The 21,807-nt window shown below is 37.4% G+C and overlaps 1 protein-coding gene across 1 annotated transcript in view; it reads left to right on the forward strand.

Annotated features, from left to right (window-relative positions):
* CDK14 (cyclin dependent kinase 14) overlaps positions 1 to 21,807 on the forward strand; it is a 311,039-nt gene that overhangs the window by 213,673 nt on the left and 75,559 nt on the right. Inside the window, exon 12 of the mRNA XM_008494133.2 lies at positions 9,240 to 9,288. Within this exon, the coding sequence (XP_008492355.1) occupies positions 9,240 to 9,288 (49 nt within the window). The remainder of the gene's footprint in view (positions 1 to 9,239; positions 9,289 to 21,807) is intronic.

Consider the following 21,807-nt stretch of genomic DNA (forward strand, 5'->3'; position numbering starts at 1 on the left):
CTTTTGTTACAATACTTCAAGGAATGTGTAGGTTTGCTGCACTAAAACTGATCCAACCACCAATCATAGCACTGGACCAGTGTCTCCAAGAATGAAATGAAAGTAGGCATCTGCTGCTTCTCATCTGCATGAGTGGCAACGAAGCAGTATTCCAAAAAACCCTCCTTCCTTACCAGTTTTGTGTCTGAGCTTTCACAAGTTTTGATTATTTTCTCAATTGTCATTAAATTTTCTACTTTCATAGTCTGAAGTCTTACATTTCTTCTCCAGCCCTTTCTACTGGATTCAGAGTCCTGCCCAAGCAGTTGAACAAGATGATCCTTTGGATCAGCATTTACTCTTAAGTTTTCTCTTTTCTGACGTTCTCAATTAGTATTTGGGATTAGTGCTGCTTAACTTCCATCCTGGGAAGTTAAATAGAGATTTACCAGAAGGAACACTCAGTGAGAAAAGTGGGAGAAGGTAATATCTGGTCAAAATGGAAAATAAATGAAGTCCATTGCTGGCAACAAAGAGATGGTAACAGTCAGGGGGAAGGAATAACCTCTAAGAAAACTGAAGAAAGTTTAGAATGCTTTGTAATATTCACTGTGCATCATTTTCCTATAAAATACTTTTTCTAGGTGAAAAAAAGTTCAAATATTTAATCTTGGGTTGATGATATAAGAGCATGAACCTCCCTATGATCAACAGATGATCAGATAAAATATAAGTTGCAACAGGGGAAGTTTAGACTAGATTTGAGGAAGAATTTATTTACCTAGAGAGCAATTAGGCATTGGAATGGGCTGTCCAGGGCGGTGGTGGAGTCGTCATCCCTGGAACTATTTAAAAACTGTAGATAAGGCACTTCAGGGCATGCTTGAGTGGGTGATACAGATAGTGATAAATATATTTTATTTGGGGGGAAATGTTGACAGTTAGACGTAGTGATCTTATAGGTCTTTCCCAACTGTGACAATTCTGTGTTCAAATAATACACTTGAAATACACTGCCTTTTTGAGGCAGTGAGGATACATCTATTGAGCACTGATTTTAAAAGAGAATCCCTAAAGTCAGGATGTCAGGAGAGTCAGGAGTTAGGAAAAAGAGTCTCTCTTAAGGAGAAAGCAGAAGCAAAAAAGGAGAGTGAGAAAGCAGCATTCATAGGAAATACTTCATAACACATCTATCGCATTGCATCACATCTATCACAGAGTGACAGATACTTCATGGATTTATAAAAAAATCCAATCTGTGACTGACAAAACCACTGGAGGGCTGGTGTTCTGACTGAGGAATTCTACTTTGCTTCCCAGGTGATCAATAAATATAGATTTGGTTTAGAAGTATGATCTGCCTAGCTGCATCTTAACAGCTGATTGATAGTCAAGTTTTTTCAAAGGATTAAGTCTTCATTTAGAGTAGGGCTGGGCTGAGACACTGGTTTGGCACAAGCCCATGGCAATACCATATAGGAGGACACAGGCTTTTCAAACTTTCATAACAGTTTTTCTTGCAGTGTTCCCCCAAAGCCTGACCTGAGTTTGTTACATGCCAAATCAATATCTTGTTTGTTTACACCTAAACTGATGCCAGTGAATGTTCTCAGGTGATGTGGGAGTCTGTGCTGTGAAGCTGTTCGAGCAGCCTCTGGCATGCCTTTAGCTCATGGCAACAACCAATTTGAAACAATTCCTGAGCATGGTTTGGGACTTTGTGTGGGCTAGGAACGGTTCCTCAGAAGAAGAAAGTTCCCACCTCCTGTATTGGTGGATGGAGGTGGAAGGGTGCTGTATGGACACAGGATAGTGATGGTGTCCCAGCCAGGCAAAAGTCCCGACCACTTTTAAATTATGGTTCTAGATGTTGTCTTCAGGAATTTGAGTGCTTAAAGCAAGGAGAGAGAGGAATCTCTAAAGGAGATTTTAATTTCTCCCCCTCTCATTCAGTTTTGGCAAAATTTTATTATTTGATGTTTCCTCAAGTCACAACCCAAATGAAGCAGAGCTGTCAGTGTTTTCACCATTCTTTGAACAAAATTGCATGGAACTGAAAAGTTAAAGTGCCTGCTAAACATGCAAGAGAGCCAGGGTGAGCACCACTAAAAGGTAGAACCCTTTACTATAAAAGCCCAGTGCTTTAGGCAATACTGGCTATTAAAATTATGGTTTCTACTCATGCTCAGTAGGGAGCTAAGAAAACAGAATCTATCCTTCTGCTTTACCCAAGCTGTGCTCTGCTAAACCAGGTGCTTTGGGGAGTGGAGAAGACGAGACAGGAATGGAGGGTGGGGACTTGAAATGATTTTTCCCAAAACATTTGGCATACAAAAAAGCAAAGTTTAACTCATTATTATGGTAAAACTCCAGTTGTGATTTAACTAATTACACATTAATGCTGCAATTAGTGCTTGAAAATGTGCTTGTCAGCATGGATGCTTGTCTTTGTATCTTTAGCTAACATAATTTAAATATTTTTAGGCATGAATCTTTAATAAAAGTAGCATGAATCTTACATATCTCAATACAATGTTAGTCACTTTAGACTTTTAATTTCAATGTAAAGAAAACTCATTTAAAGAAATCATGCATTAGACTCTTCAAAATATTAATTATGATGATGTTTAAATATTTGCATTTAAGCTAATCACATTTGGTTTTAAATAGAGAAGAGCATTAATCAAGGAGTGCATATTAGCCAGTATGTTTTGATTAACCACATAAAAAAATGCCTTGCAGTCAAACTGCTGATTATCAATAGTGCTAAAAAGGAGCTAAAAATCAAAATGTAGTCTGCTTCTAATTCCTCATGTAGCTTTTCTTGTCTATTCTAGGTTCTTTCAAGGCAAACATGGCAAAGGTATTATAGTTCATGTGTTTTTCTGCCAGATAAAAACACCCTTATCTTGTTTTATGTTACTTATATGCATGTGCTTATTTTTTTGAATTCTCACAGCAGACCAGTAGTTCCTTCAGTAGTCTGCTAATAAGCTCAGCAGTGAGTTCTGCTGAAGTTTGCTTCTGTTTGAGCCTACCCTTGGTGCAGGGCAGTCAGATGGACCATGTTTATCAGGCAGATAATGAAGTTTGCAGGGGAGAGCATGTAAGTATATATATATATATATGAAGGTACACATGTGAGAATGCATGTGTAACACTATTGCTGTAGAGTGGTTGTCTGGAGGAAGTAAGAAATAAATAGAAATATTGTTCGTTGCTATAAAAAAATAGCAATATAGTTGATTTTAAGACAAAGGCATGTTGGATGGGACTTTGAGCAGCCTGGTCTAGTGGGAAGTGTCCCTGCCCATGCAGAGGGGCTGGGACTTCTTGGTCTTTAAGGGTCCCTTCCAACCCAAACCATTCTGTGACTCTATGGACTTAACACAGGTACTCTAATAGACAAGCTTTCTGGCACAGTCCTTTTTTCCTCCCAAAAGTGTTCAAGCAGAGTACAATTTGGGAGCGTCTGTTTTAAGAAAATATTTTTTTATTTTTAATGCATCAGGTTTGTCAAATCAACCAGCTCAAAAAATTCCTCCCTCTCTTCCCTCTGGTTGCTCTCTTCTGCTTCCATTTTGCAGTTGTTATTCCTATAGCTTTGTGGATGGTACTGTTTGAGGGGCACAGCTGTAAAAACTTTCTTGGCACATGAGACATGGAGTAAGCTGTGCTACAAGGTCTGAAGCAAACAGCAACTCAGAGCCATGGACTGCTGGAAGAATGTTTGTAGAACTGCAGCATCCAGCATTGGAGTGAGTGGAGTTCAGTGCCCAGCAGAACAGTGAATCTTAGCTCTGAGGCTGGGCTGCTGAAGATGTGGATGTCATATATCAACTTGCTCCTTTTCAATGCTGTTTTAAAATTGTTAGAGTAAATGGTATGCTACAGGAAGATCATGCAATATATACTTCTTTCTCTTAAGGAATATGAGTACTATTTGTTTGCTTTTATTTATTCAGTTTTATATAGGGATCTCTTTACAGAGAATTGTGAACATACCACTTAATTAATAAAGATTTGGCTAACTTGGCCTTCTAAGAAGCACATGGTAGACACATTTAGGTGCTGTGGGATTTGAAGAAAAACTGAAATATCTTCTTCCTTCTTTTGTTACCCATAACTAAAAAATGGCCTTTGACTACTGAAATACAGCACGGATGCAAAAAGCCAGCTCTGTAACAGTGAGACGTGGTTGCTAGTGAGTTTGGTGACTGCATATTTGGGATAAAATGCAGAGGATCAAGTTTTGCTTCTTGAATTTGTTCCCAAAAGATTTGCAAATATTTAAGTGTTTGCATAAAGGAAATTAAAATCACACTTTTTACTTTAAATTTCAGATAAGCTTACCATGTCAGTCTTCCCATGTTTTTATTCAAAATAAGCACATTTAATAAAAATAAACCGAAAAATATTTGAACTTTAGCATGTATAGTCACAATTTGGACTACAAATATTCAAAAGACATCTCAGATCAAATTGTTATCTTTAAATGTGCAGTTTTTTAAGTTTCATTGATCTCAATGTTGGTGAGAGTGAGCAGCAGGCACAGCAAGACAGTCTGCCTCATCTTCTGGACAGTGGCTTGGATGTGTTAGAGAATGGGTGGGTGATGATGTGAAGGTCTGCATGAAATTCTTGCATGTGCCTGTTTGCCTTTCAGTTCTGAGACAGAGGTAGGAAGTTTTGGCTATACAGAGTTTCTTCTACAAAGCTGGACCAAGATGCAGACCACAGTTGCACTGTGTTGCTGCCTTATGTGATGTAGGACTTTTTGGGACAGCTTTCATGGTAATTCTGCAGTATTTCCAGGATCCTGCATAAAGTCAGGATAGTACTATTTTTTATGAACAAATAAATGGAAACATCTGAAAAGCAGCCACCAAAGCTATATCCTTGAAAGTATCGTAATGTAATTTTGTGCAGCTGGCCAGAAACATGTTTGTAAAGCTTTGGATTTGGTTGTATTAAGTCCATCTAGCAATATAGGACAGAGGCATTCATACAGGTGTGTTAGACTCTTCATGCTGAAAAGTAACTCAGGAGAAAACTTGGTGATATAATTATGACACTGAATTCCATTTCTATCATTAATTGGACATAAGCCAGAGATCTTCAAATAAAAGTTGGGAAGTTACCTTTCTTTTGTCTGTGTTATAACTACTAAGTTGGTGTTTGTAGGTGTGTTATATTGTGGTTTCACAGTTCAGGACATAAAAATCTGGTTCACGATGCAGAAATTCAAGGACAAGTGTGGTGTTGCTTCTCTATTCTGGCAGTTCTGAAATCAAAATCAGCTTATTTTGTTATGGTGCTTTTTATTCTCTGAAGGAGTAATTCAGGAAAGTACTGAAAGCTGCCATGTACATGAAGCTATGCTTAATTACAACATCTAGTTATACTGTCCATGAAACTTAACAGACTCTGCTTGCAGGCATGACCACAAAAATGTGTAGAAAAATATGAGCTATATTCTATCAGTATGTGGTTTCTTTACTTACACTGAACTTAAAAGGAGGAGCCTCTAGCCTGCTTGTAGTAGGAGGGAAAGAGTTTTCATCAATGGTTAGGAGAAGCATGGTCTGCAGTGTCACAGCATATAAATGGAGTTTGAAATTAAGGACTAAAGATAAAAATTTGCCTCTCTATAGAGGAGGTTTCACTCTTTCCATGTTTACCCCCTAGTTTTCCCTCTCCCTGCCTGATAAATATGATGAATAAGGTATTTATTTAACAGAGGTTTAGAGTAAAGCAGTAGTCTGATTAAAGAAGAAAGATCCTTTTAGAAGGTAGTTCATTTTGCTTACAGATGTCCCTTATGACAGCATTTACATATCTTGTTCCAGTGTATTACTGGATGAGTGTATTACTTTTTTAGTAAACACTCATCTGGCACAGCAATAATTTTTCAGTTTCTTGCAGAACTGAAATAGGTCTTTGGACATTAAGGCCTTAGGCAATTTGGCCAAGTAGTTGATTATTTTTTCCTTCCACTCTGAAAATAGCTTAAATTGATTAGAGTGAACCTGTGACAGTCTAGTCATGAAAATAAGTTGTACAGAATACTTCCCAACCATTTTAAGTGGAAGCAGCTTTACTGAAGTCAGCATTGCTGAGCCCGTTTGAACCAGCTCAGTATCTGGCCAAACATTTTGCAGAATGACAGGTATAATAAAAAACTGTCTTTCTTCAGGTCCAGGTTTGCTTTTCAGCAATGATTCAAGTCAGTTCAGTTTTCTTTCCACCCAGCATTTTTCTGCATCAAAATAATGTGCATATGTGCACTTTATTAGCTGAACACGTGTGTTATCTCAGGCTTGTGCAGTACTGCCTAGCTGCATATTATTTTCCAGTCCTTTGTCATGAATGAATAGACATTGTTATGGATGGACTACTCACAAAGTATAGAAAATCTTTATTTTTCTCTAGTTTTTATGAGGATCTGCTTGCATAGATGTTTTAAATTCATATTTGTAAACTTAAATTCAAGGTCAAGCTCAGGCTAAGACCAATGCATCCTGGCTATTCACCTTACTGGAGTTCAGGCTTTTCTTCTGGAGACCAGAAGCTGAGGTAGTAAATAACAGGTGCAATTTGAATTGTAATGCTTCTCCCTTTTTAAAGTTTCAGTCATACTCTCAATGCTAATACAATGCCTGAACTGCTTATAGGAGAACATGAACTTCACTACTGAGTTTTTTATTTGTGCTATCAATATTAAAACCTAATTCCAGACACTGACTCTAGTGCCATGTTACTGGTACTGAACCATGGCTTCATCTAAGACTGATCCTGACTACTTTGCCCACTTGATAGATTTGCCCATTAAAGAAGAGGTGCCAGGACATTGGCACAGCTCTGGTAGATGCATTGCATGTAATGTCTCAGAGAGAGAAAAAGAAACTGACACTTCCAGTGGTTTTAGTCTGGATGTTTCAGGTGTGACAAGTTATTTTGTTGTAATATGTGCACACAGAAAATTGTAATGGAAACCTCTTCATTTGCTGCTTTCAGTAAAACCTTACCCATCAACCTTTTTTTTTCCCCCTCTTTAATCCTTATGTTCTGCACCCATTGCATTATTCAGACATAAGAGAAAACTGTTATATAACATAAGAGAAAAAACTACCACAATGACTTAAAATTTTTATTGTATTTATAGTATCCAAACTGCCAAGTGCCTGGGATTAGATGGCTTTAGCAGTAATTGGAAGGCACTGTAGAGCTTCTAATTTGCAAAATTTAGGATAACATCAATAGTGTAGTATTAAATTTAAATGCTTAAATTCATACTAAATAATATGCTATCATTTTCAATGAGGCTTATCAGAAATTAATTCCAAAATGTTAAGAAATATGATCAAAATTAGCAATATTTTTTTCTCTGTGGGCACACATTTAAAGCAATATATTTTCTGTAAAATTTGCTACTTGACCTGTAATTTATTTTTTTCAATATCCTAATCCTAACAACAAATTAAGATTTTTAGCAGTCTGTAGCATATTTCATAAAAGTTCTGGTTTTTAGAGAACTGTGTAATGACAGCACATCTGAGAGTTGCTGAGCATTGTTTTCTGAGCAAAACATCTTCATTCATCTTATAGTGAAACTGACACAAAGAAGTCAACTATGTACTGCTTTAATGGTCATCTACAATAGTGAGATATTTTCAAAGGGCAGAAATATTTTGTTGCAAATAGGCACCCACACACATACAAATAAAACCTTACATTTGTTTAGTATCTTTATCTCCCTTCCACCGAAAGCTTTGAACAGTATGACTGTGTAGTCAGCATTCAGGGGTTTTGCTAAGAAAATTACTTAAGTAAATTTAGACATGATATTGCATAACTGATATTTATACTGGTGCTAAAACTGGCTATAGTCATGTAGCTTTCAGATTCCAGGACACTTTCATACCTAACAAAAAGGGGGTAATTTCATTGCTTCAACTGTATCAGTATGGTTAAAACTACAAAACTTTAAAATGTGATGTGGCCCTCAGACACAGTTTGCAGGTCTACCACTTACCAAAATCTTCTGATAGCAATGTCAATGAGAGCTTTTTCAGTTAAAGAAAAAAAAGATAAAAAGAAAATAGGTGTAAGAAACAAAATCATCCACACTGATGCCAGGACTTTCTATATGCCATAATTTTTGCATAGTTGTTGCATCTTTAGAACTGACTCATTGAAGTACATATAACAATTTTAGAACTGGTGTAAGTGTAGAAACAAAAATTTGAACACAACCCCTCCCAATATTTGCAGTTGTTTTGCACAGTCGGATGAACACTTGTGTGTGCAGTGAGCCTATTAAATGTCATCCTTATGAGGGGAGAGGAAGCAAAATTAATTTTTGAGATTTTATGGAGTATTTTGTAAGCTTAGGACTTCTTGACAACTAATGCCATCACACTAGGGTGGCTGCCCAGGGTGAGTACCAGTCAACATGGGAGGATTTCAGTCCAATGAGGCTTCATGGAAAATGTTACGTGCTCCAGCTGGACTGCGTTTTTTTCCTCCTGAGGAGCACTTAAGTCCTGTTCAAAATACAAAGAGAATACTGGTACTTTACTACTGCAGCAGCTTTCATTGCATCTTCCTCTGCCAACTAAAGTCCTACTGCACAGTAAGAATCTTCTTGGACATAAGAGGCAAAGTACATACATCTGAACTTAAGAAAATAATGTTTGAATAAAGAAGCTGTCATTGTACTTGTTACTTCTGCTCATTATATATATGGGTTCTTTTGAAAATTAACTCTTGCATGGCCACTATGTTTTGTGTGTGCTTCTGTGTGTCACCCACACTTACTCTTATGCCTCTTGAGAAGCATAAAAACATGACAGTGAGATCACAGAGAATGGTATTTGTGATGAAGAGAAAAAATTTTAGATTCCAAACTTCTGTTTTTTCCCTAGCAGACAATACTACTTTAGAAATACTTGTAAAAAATCCCATTTCTGATGGTACTGCAGTAAATGAGGTTTATGTCACGATGTTTTGGTTTGGTTTGTTTGTTTTAACAAACTAGAAATTTTAGGGTGTTTTGGAGGGTCTTTTTTTTCTCCCTGTTTGTATGGCAATTGCTCCTGTGCTGTTTTTTTTTTCCCTGTCTTGTGGCTTGTGTCTATGCAGTAGTTACATAGAACTGATGAAATTATGAAAGAATACCATAGATAAATATATCTGAAAATAAAAGAAATCCTGGTCCTAGCATAAATAAATTAATGTGTCTCTTCTTTTTCTTACAGAACGGTTTACACAGTACAGCCCTAAAAATCTTAGACAAGCATGGAATAAGTAAGTGCTTTTTTTTGTTAATTACTCTTTTGACTTCAAGAATATGATTCATGCCAAGCTGAAGTTATCATACTTAACTTAAAATGCCTTTATCCTTTTTAATTACAGTAAGAAAGTGGAATTAATGAAGTATTATTCTTTCCTGCTTCTGCCAGATTTGAATGTTTTTAAATTGCAGGTTTCCTGTAAATAGGGAGAAATTGTACAGTGTAGCATTTTCTTCTTTGAGATGTTGGTTGGCAAGTGTATTGAGCTCACTGAGAGATGCTGTGCTATTGCTTTGGGCAAGTTTTGAACCTTGTTTTCTTTGTTCCACTATAGCAATTAAGAGACTTCTAAACCTTCTCTTTCTAATCAAATTTTAGTGTTGTTTCTACATAATCACCCCCTTTTGCCAGGTCCATCTGGTCATTGCTGGGAGCTGATGACTATACTGTGGTATATTTTAATTATCATGACTGACAAAATGTCAGTGTGAATTCACTCCCTGGGTTTTTTTTCTTCTCATGTTTCTTGATTATGCTCCAAATCCAGAAAGCTTGCCTAATAAGTTAGGCACACCTAACTAATCATCTGTGTCCAGTTTACTGGAAGATTTCTCAGCAGATGAAGAATCCTTGTAGAAAGGATATTTGGGTAGTTCTGTATTGAGTGATAAACATCCTTTATAATGTTGAAGAAAGCATGCACAGTTTGAGTCGGGTAAGCAGAATAACAGCTATGTCATCAGATTGTCAGAAAAATTGTCAGAATTTTTATCCATTCTCTTTTGACCAAAGTATTTTGCAACAGGGCTAAGCCTTTGCTGAACCAGCATTGCTGTTTTCTTTCTGATACTCATTCCTATTTTTATTGTTGATACCAACTGGCTCTCTTTGGTAGTTTACTGAGGAGTTCAAGAGATAAATCAGCAGGACAGTGAAGCATCTCCTCCTCCAAGGTCACCACTGAAGCTGAAGATAGGAAATGCTTTGGTGAAGAAAATTCCTTGTTATAAGGAAAAAATGTTATTGGTAGAGTAAAAGTCCAAACCTTTTTTCAGTATTCTAATTTATTAGCAATGGAGTTATGTACCACTCTAAACACTAAAATCCATAGCATGGTCACTTGCCCAAGAGATGGTAAGATTTATAATAACTTTGCCATTCTAATATTTCTTCTCCATCTGCTTCTTCCCAATGCAATATGGTCCAGTGTTTTGGGCTGAATCACAAAGGTGTTTTTCATTAAAAAACCCCAAACCCAACTTTTTGAAATTGTGGTTGACCGAGAGGAATCTCTTAATGTACCAGGTTCAGAGTTAAAATTAGGTGCTCAGTATTGGATGTGATACTATCAAATGTTCATCTTTTGAACATCAGAATGTGTATTTCTGCAGTGCCAGGTGTCTTTCATGACTCTGTAACTCATTATTATTGGATCCTCCATGGTTAGGAATAACTTTCTGATTCTTGCAGTGAGACACTGAAAGTTGGCAGAGCTGAAGCCAATGTAGGTTTTCACAAAGGTTGTGTCACCTACCTGAATTCATAGACTTTCAGCAGTCTATAGAAAAGTTCCTGGCTTGTCCAGTCCAGACTAGAAGCTCAATTTGATGGCTTTCATGGAAGTCTGTCTCCTGTTCACTCCAGAGAGAGCTAGGAAGACTAGTTTCACTTTGAGTTACTTTGTGAATATCTTATTCTTATGATGCTTGCAGGCATCTTGCAATGTTTGACTGTACCTCAGTCTTACTGCTTGGTGTAATTTATTTCCCTGAAAGTCACAGCTTTCATTTTAAAAAGTAAGTCACTAGAACTGTCTGTTTTCTGTCCTTCAGCAAGGAACATACTTGCAAGTTCATCTTTTCTTTGGAAGTTGGTAATGAAATCCAAAAGCTTGGAAGAAGCAATTATATTACTACACAGCCAATTAGCTCTGGGTTGGGAAAGAGGGACAAGGAAACTAATATTGATGTGAATGTGTTTGCTTGAGGGCATATATATATGTAAATAATGTGAACAGATACTGGCAAGCTATCCCATCCATTCTGCAGGCGGACTAAGTGTTTTTCTGTCTTTTAACTACAGTTAGATGAAGCAGTATCTCCTCTGTATGAATAAGAACAATAATAGATTTTAATTTAAAAAGTTTAAATATATTCCTTCAAGACCGTTATCTGAAATTTCTGGTTTTGTAAAATGCAAAAAAAGGAATAAAACCTGGTTTGCTTAAAACAGACCCTCAATCTCTGAGACTTTATAATTGACACAAGTTATGATCCCATCCTAGTCTGATTCAAATAAGATCAGAGCTTTTTCATTTCTAAGAAAGCTCTTTAAAAATATTTATACATTTTCAATGCTTTGTGCATAAAGGATTTGCAATTTTTCAGCATAAATTACAGAACTAAAAGACTGACAGCAATGACAATTCGTAGAGTTCAGTGCTTCATATATGTGGCTCTACTATAATGGGAAATATCTAGTGCCTCAAAATTATGTATGATTTACATTCAAAATGTAAAGGATTTTCTCTTTTTTCTAGTTTAAGTCTTTATCTGTGTGCTGTATTAGAGCACTGTTGCTTACATAGCTGCTGTTAAGGGGGTATAAACATTTCTGTTGTAGACATCATATTCCCATGGTTTATAATTCAGCTATAGAATTTAACACATGGACAGACTGATTAATTCTTGAAATTTGCTTTATTAGCATGTTTTAAAAAGCAGCATTTTATTAAAATAAAAATCCTTTTTAACTTCCTTATTTGATTTGCTAAAGATTGTTGGTGACAAAAATATGTCCCATTTGCACTGTAATTGTTTTGATGGTAGGTAGGATAAAGGTAAGATCTAAGATGTGGAGAAAAACATAGCCTTTTTTTTTTTTAAATATGTATTGGTTTTGCTACAGAATTACTTCCTTCTGACCTCTTGGTACCTTTGAAAGATAAACCTTAAAGAGAAATGTTTATGGTCTTGGAAGTATTTATAAGTGTGCTTATACTGCTCTATGGTGAAGTCTTGATGTTGCATTTTAGAGAGGGGAGATTGAGATACAAAGAAATTAAGGAATTTGTCAGACAGAAACTCCCATGAACTCTAAGGCACAACACTGAACTTCTCTCTCCTAAATCAGAAGAAAACAGCTTTAATTTTTTCTAAACACAATGAAGCTTTTGCCATCTATTGTTCCATCTTTTGGGCACAGTCTGGATCTTTGTCTGCTCCAAATATATGTTTTGAGGCCTTGGTGTGGAAGGGTGAGAGTATAAGTTCAGAAGTCTTCAAAGAAGCTTGCCTCAAAATGTTCATTTTAATTCAGTTTATGTAAGTGAGGTTACTGAAAGGATGAATAACTATTGCAAAAGCTACAGAGCCAACATTAGGTCTGTAAGGTAGGAGGAAAAGAGGTAAAAAACTCCAACCCTGAATTCCCCCAAAAGCCACAGACAGTACACTGGGGGCAAAATAAGTGCATGTCACTGGCTACACCAGCTGCCACGAGATGAGAATTTTAAAGGCAGAGCCAGACAATGAAACAATGATGGAAAAAACCCACTGGCTCTTTAATTCCCAGACTAACTGGGAATTAGATAAAAGTGTGGAATGTAACAGCAGTGACAAAGTGAAACTCAGCAGGCTCATTATGTAAGAGAGATCACTGAAATTCTTAAAATTGATTTGGTAAATATTAGAGGCTACTTTTGGAAGTGTTAGAGGGAAATAATGTAACGCAGTGAATTCAGTTCTTTTGAGACTTTACCACTGAATTTCTTCACTGATGTCAAGCTTCATAAATATTATAAAGAAAATATTTAATAAAGTGTGATTTATAATTCTGTAGAAAATGCTTATAATGTTAGGAAACAAAACTTGGATAGACTGTTCCCTCTATCTAGGATGAAACTTCATCTACATTGCATGACCTAAAATATTGCGGAATGTGATTATAAAATACTGGTCTAAAAAGAAGTAATGATGTGGTAATCTGATCATCCCTTAGAGTTAATAATGAATTTTATTTTCACCTTTTTTCTCAAACTTTTCTGTGCAATTATCTCTTCACAATCAAAACCAAGAGCAGCTCTGCCTTCAGAATGCAATGCAACCTCTTTCAGTTTGCAAAAGCTTCTCCACAATAATAAACCCTTACAGAAGGGTAACAAAAGAGAACTAATTATCCTTGTGTATATTTGGTAGGATATAAAAAGCTTTTTTCAGATCCTTCTATCATAATGGGCTGCATTGTGATAAATTAGGTTATAAAGAAAACGTGCAGATGAAAACAAATTCTGCTCTGAATAAATAGGACTACTACTTTGTAACTCCCCAACATAGCAGTATTTATTATATAAATAAGACTTCATTCTCACAACCAGTCCCACTGCTGGGGATTTCTTCCTTTAACAAGATGGTCTGTATACTTGAGACCTCCCTTCCTGATGCCAGGGTGTTTAAAACTTGCCCTCCAGCATGGGCTGCCTTATTTTGGGACTGTTGTTCAGCAAAAAAGTCCAGAGGAAAGCAGAGTGAATCGGGATGAGACCATGTATTTTGAGTCATAACTTTATTTCAAGGATAACACAGACTGTGGGATTGTTTAGAGCTGAGACTTGGAAAGGAGTTTTGGTTTGATTTTTGTTAAAGAAAATCTTTGCATCAGTGAGGTTCTAACTAAAGACAAAACTTCTGATTGTCACTTTTATCCCTTTCACCTCCAGGTCCCCTCACCAGCATTTCTCATTGTAACACAGTGTAGTGCCACTGAAAGACTATTCAAGCTCTCAAGCAGGACAGGAACAAAAAGCTTTAGTGTTGTCATTACAAAGGCTTTCTGATTGATATTACTAAGCAATAAGGATTTAAAGCTACACCTGTGCAAAAGGTTGCTTGCATGAGTAGGAGTGTGTGCAGTCCTTGTACCATGAGGTTGCTCTGGGGCTGTTTGAGTGTCTGAGGAGTGATGTGCAGGGGAGTGATACGAAATGGAAAGATTTTGTAGACGGAATTTAGAGGTCATTTGCAGTGATACTGCTGTACTGAAAAAAAACAAACAAACCAAAAAACCAAAAAACCAACCCAAACCAAAACAACAACAAAAAAACCCAAACCAAACAAAACCAAAACACCAAAACCAAACAAACAAAACCATTTTTCATTTGGCATTTTGTTTGATATTTCCTAGAAGTACCTCCTAAGCAGTTATTCCGTTTTGCCTGAGGGAAATCATGCCTGAGGCGCCTTAGGAACGGCACCGGGACACAGCCCGCGTCACCCTTGCCGGCCCAGCACGGGGCCTTTACCCAACACCGACTTGGTTCATTACCCCATTTTTCCCCACACACCCCTCCCCCGGCTCTGGGCGGGAGGCAGATGGACCCTGGACCCTCCCGCGCTCATCCGGAACCGCGGCAGTGGCGGGCGGGCAGCGCCAGGGGGAGCTGCGGGCACAAGAGCTGCGCTGGCGCCTCTGTGTTTGTTTGTTTAGATTAATTTCGGGTAGGTCCGTGGTTTTTTGTTGTTGGGCTTTTTTGTTGTTGCTGTTGTTGGTTTTTTTGGTTTTTTGTTTTCTTGTTTCTTTGTTTGTTTTTTTTTTTTTTTTTTTTTGTTGTTTTGTGTGTGTCTGTGTCTGGCGCTGTACAACGCACCCGCTCAGCGCCTCTGTCCGTGTTGCTGCGCCGCGGAGGGGCAGCGCTGCGGGAGGGCAGGAGGCGAAGGTCTTAGCCCAACCCACCGCGGGTTAGTGCTGAGCTGGAAGGCTCCGCAGGTCTGCCGAGCATTAGGGTAGTGAGTTATAGGTTGCTGGCTTAAGCAAAAGACTGTGAAAGATCTCTAGAGTTTAATCTTTTGTCAAGTTAAAAACATTTCTACAGCTTGTTTTTTGGTTTGGTTCGGTTTTTTTCCAAATTGGAGCAACTGTGAATAGTTCAAATGTTAAAAATTTAGGGGAAGATTATCCCTAATAGACTTCATTGACAGAATGTTTATCCAGACATGCAGTTTCTTTTTGCTTTATTCTAAATCCCCTCTCTTCTGTGTTGCTAAGCTTTATGTACTGTGCTACATGCCACTTAATAAAATTAATAAACTTCCACAAAAATCTTCGCCCTCTTTTTCAGAGTGCAATAACTGTTTTATCATTAGTAAAATTACATTTTCACCCTTCTATACATTTCCCATCTATGGCAGCTATGGAAATACAGCCCCAAAGTACACTCATGTTCTTTGTTGTCTTAAACAACTTGTAGTTCAGTTTCTGGCATTAGACCGGAGTTTGTTGTCATTATTATCTCTGAACCGAACCACATTTGGGGTTATTTCTCCCTGGAAGTAATTGTAGTTCTCTGTGCTGTGTCGTTTTTGTAGGTTTTCTGTTCTCATCTCTAACTTCTGTTAATATTTTTGTGCTAATTTTTTGTCTTCTCTGGTGTTTTCAATGTTTAGTTTCATCTAAGAATTGATTCAGTATGCAGTGTATCCCTTAGTCCAGTTCATTAATAAAGATGTTAAATAAAACTGTGACTAACGCTAATCCCTATGGCACACAGCTGGACACTTCCCTTGCAACCCAGTACATTGCCACTCATCATTACCCTTTGCTTATGGTCTGTCAGCCAGTTTTCAGTCTATGAGATACTGTGTCACATCTCAGTTCTTCAGAATTTGTCCACAGAGCAAGATTTCTTAGACAAAATGCATCAAACATTCTCTCGTTGTCACTTTGTTTCATCAATTATTATGTTGATTTTTAAAAATAATCCATTTATCTATTGGCTTTTTTAGTATCTCTTTGGATTGCTGTTTTGTCTATGGAATGCAGAGAAAAATTAGCTAATGTTGCAGTAACTTATCTGAAGTAATAAGCCTGTAAAGAGAAACAAGGAGAGCTAACTTTTTTTGTGCAAATTTCCTGAAAAGACTTCTAAAAGGTGCCTCACATTTGTTTGCTATTCTTACAATCCCTTAAGAATTCCTTAAGATATTGAGATCTATATCAGGTAGACATTTATTCGGTGTTCCCAGGTATGATTTTTGTTTCCAAAGTATGTTCTTCATTAATGTTTTTGCGTACTTACCGATCAGCTCTTTTCAGATGTTTGTAGTTGCTCGTTTTCCTTATGCATTGCTGCATGCCAATGTTTTTATTAATTTCTCAGAGTTATGTTTTTTGGAGTCTATTACTCATATGTTGCCATAGTGTCTGTGTGCATTTCTTGGTTTGAAGTCTGATACTTTCTGATCAGAGGCGCCAGGCATCATTATATCCTCACATTTCTAATTCTGCCCTCTTGCTGGAATGAGTTCCGTACCATTGGTCTCTGTGCTGAAATCTTTCTTCTCCAGATAATGATGTTGCTGACAACACTGAGTCTCTGAGATGTGTTTTAAAAATATTTGTCTGAGAAATTGAATACATACTGTGAAGGCAGTAATACAAGTGAAGTAGACCTTGCTGCTGAGTCTCTTATTATTCACATGGCAGTTAAAAGGAAAGTTTTCCAACATGATATTCAAACCGATAGGCACCTTAAATTGAGTTGGCATTCAGAAGAGCTAAGTAACTGCCACTGGCTTAAATGCCTTGGTATTTTCTGCTGCTTTTTGTCATGAATCCCAGATAATTTTTCTCAACAGCTCATTCGATTGTCATCCTAGGGTATCAGAAATGTAGATAATTTGGGGACGTGGTGCAGAAAGGCAATAAGTGTAATAATATGAGTAATACTATTGCATTTTGTCACCTCTGCCGATAATTTAAGCCACAGAACATGCCTTTTGGCTCTGATGCTAGCCAAAAACTTGCAAGCAGTAGTTAAGGTTTCTGCAGTAGTGCAAGTATCACAAAGTATCTTTACCTTAGAGGAAAACTTTACGGACTTTTATCATGATTTGGTGTGGGGTTTTCAGCATAATTTTCACCGCTAGCTTTTCTGCAGGACAGTGGCAACCATAGGTATTCAGATACTGCCATTTCCAACAATCTCCTGTGACAGTCTCCCAGGAGTCAGTGCAGTTTTGTCAAGAAAATTTTCATTGGCCCCTTTCCCAAATTTCTGGCTGTGGTGCTTTATCTATTTGCCTTTAAATTTCTGAATTTTTGCTGCCATATAGGACAGAGAAAGAAGAATTTTTGGGTTTTCATGCTTTTTGTTTTGGATTAGAGATGCAAATACTCATAGCATTGTAGGAGACTAGTAAAAACAGGTTTTTGTTTCAAAACTTGAAGGTATTTGCTAAGCAAAAGACTTTCATAATCCCATTTAGTGATTTCTTCAAATAACCTTAAGCTTGGAAGATTTGAGGCTATTGTTTGGAGAATGTATGAAAGATGCTGGATGCAGGCAGATCACCATATGCATATGTTCAATGTCTGCTTGACCCACGTATGAAAATGGGAAGATAGAAGACAATAATCCTTGCAGATGCATTAAAATGGAGAGGTTGGATAATGTATCTTCAGCAACACACTGTGAATAACAAGCCTCAGCATAGGGCTGGTGCACCTGTCATTGCTGGAGGGCAAAGAGGCAAGTGGTTCCAAAGGGAACTGACCTTTTTCTTTCAGGCATCGAGTCAATCCCATATCCTAAGGCACACATTCTGTGTTAAAATTATTATAACTCTCCTGGTATTATGCTGCACAGCAGACTCTGGTGAGAATATATGGGAAAAACCCCATAAAATTATGGTGGTGGTTGTTTGGGTATTGTTTCTAATTAAACCTCTGTAGGAAATATCTTCTGTAATTTTGAAAGGCATCAGTAAAACAGTTAAGTTCTTGTCTGGTTAAGATAAATTTAATTGAAGTTTAAATTAGAATTTAGAATTGTGGGCCTTTTTTCTGAATTAGTAGCTTGCTGGATACCAAAATGTAAATTTCAACATATATCACTGAACCTGATTCAAAAAATGCTGCATCCTTTTAAATAATGTAATGTATAATAGAGTGTATATCCACTGTCTGCTGCCTCAGCTGAATTTTTATCTGTAAGATCTGGTTTACAAACAGACAATTTTATGTTAAATTATTCACATCCTATAATAGTTGATCTTACAGAGTTGATCTTATGCTGGAGCATATTTGATCATAAATTCAATGAAAGCAGCCACCATCTTTGTGATGTTTGTCCAGCTAAATCCTTCAGTGAATAAAATAGTAAAGATGCCAGCTGTATTTGTTTTATGATCACTGCTGCAATAGGAAGCTCAAAATACAAATGAATAAAAGGTCTAAATTTTTGTGTTGGATTTATAAACTCAGAATCTTCCTGCAAATAATTTAAAAGGAAATCTAAATTTCTTAATTCTGTAGCATTCTCATGAATGTAATGTTTGCTTTTTTTTGTTCCTATTGTTTAGGAATCCAGACTAGTTTTATAATACTGCTATTGTTTGGACCCAAGCTTAAAAAATCCAAGGAAATCTAGTAAAAATAGATGAAATTTATGCTTGTCTCCCTGACATCATTTCAAGTTAAGAATAGGCCATCATTTTTGCCTTGCCTTCTTTGGTTAGATGCTGTAGCAATCTTAAAACTCTGTTTACTACTGTGTACTGTTAGTGTGCCTCAACTACCTTCAGCACCCTGACATAAAAAAAATCATGTTCCAGATTATTGTTGGCCTTCTTTCAGCATTATGAATTTTGTATAATAGTGTTATATTCCTTTTCTTTCATATTTAATCCTTTCATGAGCCCTTGAGTCTGCAACCATCAGGGTATAAATCTTCCCTGAGATGTTGCAAGACAGTGTTTGGTGAGTATGATTTTCTGTCAGATACAGCCTATGTCTATGCTGATAACCAAAGCAGAGCCAGGGACTATCTTCTGGCCCTCAAGTCCTGTGACACACCTTAGGTACAGCTGCATTTAGTAACACTTGTGCATTGTTCTGTGGGCTTTGTGTGGTCCCCATGCAGCTGCAGGTACAGTTATTATTTTTGGGGTGCTCAATGTGTCATGTGGCCAGTGCTGCAGACCACGAGAATTGTATTTTCTAGCATAAGAGTGAATACATTTCACACTCTGCTTGTAGGAGGCTGGTACATACTGCCTTTTGGGAACAGTCCCTGTCATGGATTATTCACTGAACTGTGTCTAGGAGTGGTTTTGGAGTTGACATGGGACAAAGTAATCCAGAAGGCAGTGTGGGAACTCAGTAGCTGAGTGGTCAGGCTCCCTCTAGCCCTGCAGAATTTGATGCTACAGACTTTAATGGTGAGATTCTTACTGTTCTGTGCTCCATGCACACTTGGGCATACTACCAGTGGAGTTTTCTCACTGTAGTGCTAGCACCCTTTGACACCTAGGCCTGAAGCCTTAGGGATTTTTTTTAACTTTCCTTTCCTATCTAATGCATCCAGATTGCTAAATACATTTTGCATTTTTTTTTTTTTTAATATCTGGATTTTCCAAGGTACGTTTTTCTTTCCTTCCCCAACCAACTCTGTCACTCAGATCTTTAGTATTGTAATACATTTGTCTCATCCTTTACTGACCAAAGCTTCTCTTCAGATCATGTAAAAAGCAACCAGTAATTCATGAGGTTTTTGTGCAGTGTTTAGCTCCCCTCAAAACCCTGGCTGTTTCACTCCATTTTTTTTAGCTCATTCTTATCCTTTGCAAAATTCTTCATAACTATGGCTCTTCCTCTCTTCCTTCACAAAGCTTTGTATTTGTTTCTATTCCCTATTTTTAATGTCAGTGATCCCTTACCCACATCAGGCCTTCTCCTGTCCCCTGGGTAATCCAGGCAGGCTCACAACTGCTGTCTTCCTTCCTGGGAATCAGATGGGCTTGTGTCCAGGTTATTTGTGGTCCTTTTCCCCAGTCTTCTTGTTCTCAGCTTTGGAAGCTTTTATAACAAATCTTTGTGCTGAACACTTGCTTTCACAGAAGCTTAATATCCAGTTAGGAACCTAAAATGGGACCCAGATGTTTATTTACCTGCCTGTCCCACTTCAGTTGAAGTGCACATGAGCAGGAGTGTGTCACAGGGCTCCATGAATTCCCCAGTTCCACACATGCAAAATCTTTTGAAAGTCCACCTGCTTATTTTGGGTCATAAGAAGAGGCCCGAGTCCTACTGGCAGTCAATTTTTAGTGACAGCTGGCTCTTTGGGAAATCTGACCTTTAGTGGCCACTATTATAAAGAACAGTTTTTATTTTAGCTCTTGAATCACCTATGCTGATTTATGTCTAAATAGCAGTAACTCCCTGCTTAGCTGTCCCTCTTTCATGCTACTCTGACAGGTTAGGATTTGCAAAAATAGTTCAGGATTGAGTCCTTCCCTATGGCTAGCCAATTTCTGAGTGTCAGATAGCACTGCATCTTCACTCATATGTGAGTACAAGCACTTAAAATCCACATAATTTGGTAATTGGTATCTACAATACGTGGAATATGTGGTTTAGTCATTCATTTGCAACCTGTTCAGAGTTTAAAAGGCATAAACTTGTGTTACATTTGGGCAACTTTTTTAAAAGGCTCCTCAGTACAGGTCCATGTTGTTATGTAGCATTCATCTTTTAAAGAAAATTAAATGCAAAATAACATTTGTTTTTCTCCAGCTGCATACTAGAGAGAGGTCACTGTTTTCTCCTTCTGTAGCGGTCTCTGTGCCTGAATAAATTCTTGAATAATTACCCTCACTTTTTCCCTGCTGAAAAATTCAAACTTAAAATTAAGACCTCTTTTAACAGATTGGCACAAGCATATTTGTCTCTTTAAAAAGTATTACTGCTGTTGATATCGGGCATTGGATTGGCCATCTCCTCCCTACTGGAGGATTACTTGATGTTCCCTTTGGAAAGCATCTCCATTCATGTAGAGAGAAGAAATGGAGTGCTAAATCAGGAAGGTGAATCTGGAGAAGGAATGGCACCTTCTGCCCTACAGTGCTGGTATGAATATGGTTATCCATCCTGTGATCTTTTCTAACGTCATCTGAACCAAGTCTCTCAGGGTCAGGGAGCTTCAGCTCATTCCTTATGATGTAAGTCAAAATATATAGTTATAATAATAAATAACAAAGTATTGTTTACTTTATAGCTTTGAATATTTTGCGTGTATGCTCGCATTATACAATTTTGGCCTCCTCCTCTCACTGTTTACTAGTTCTGCATCATTTCCCTGCCATGCCATAGCTTAGCAGTACAGTTGCAAAAGAACCAGCATATCTACTTGTATGTAATTGCTTGGTCTCATTGGATTCAGCCAGGCAACTCATATACATAAAGTTAAATGCATGCATATGCCTGGGGTCTGTATTCCTGAGCTTTCTAGACTTGGGGCATTCTCTCTGCCTCCAAATCTCTATCCACCATTAATGAGCTGTATAAATAAATACAAAGTATTCCTGTTTGTTCCATATCCATAAAAATATATTTTATTAGCTGAGAGGTATACTATAATAGGAAAGATCAGACCCATCCAATGTTTTTGGGATCTGTGGGAGGACAGGACCAGTAGCTGCTTCCAAGTGGCTGATGGATCTGAGGCTTCAGCAAGACAGATTTGTAGGTTAACTGTGAT

This window comes from Calypte anna, chromosome 2 (genome assembly GCF_003957555.1).
Source record: "Calypte anna isolate BGI_N300 chromosome 2, bCalAnn1_v1.p, whole genome shotgun sequence".
Taxonomy (NCBI): Eukaryota; Metazoa; Chordata; class Aves; order Apodiformes; family Trochilidae; genus Calypte; species Calypte anna.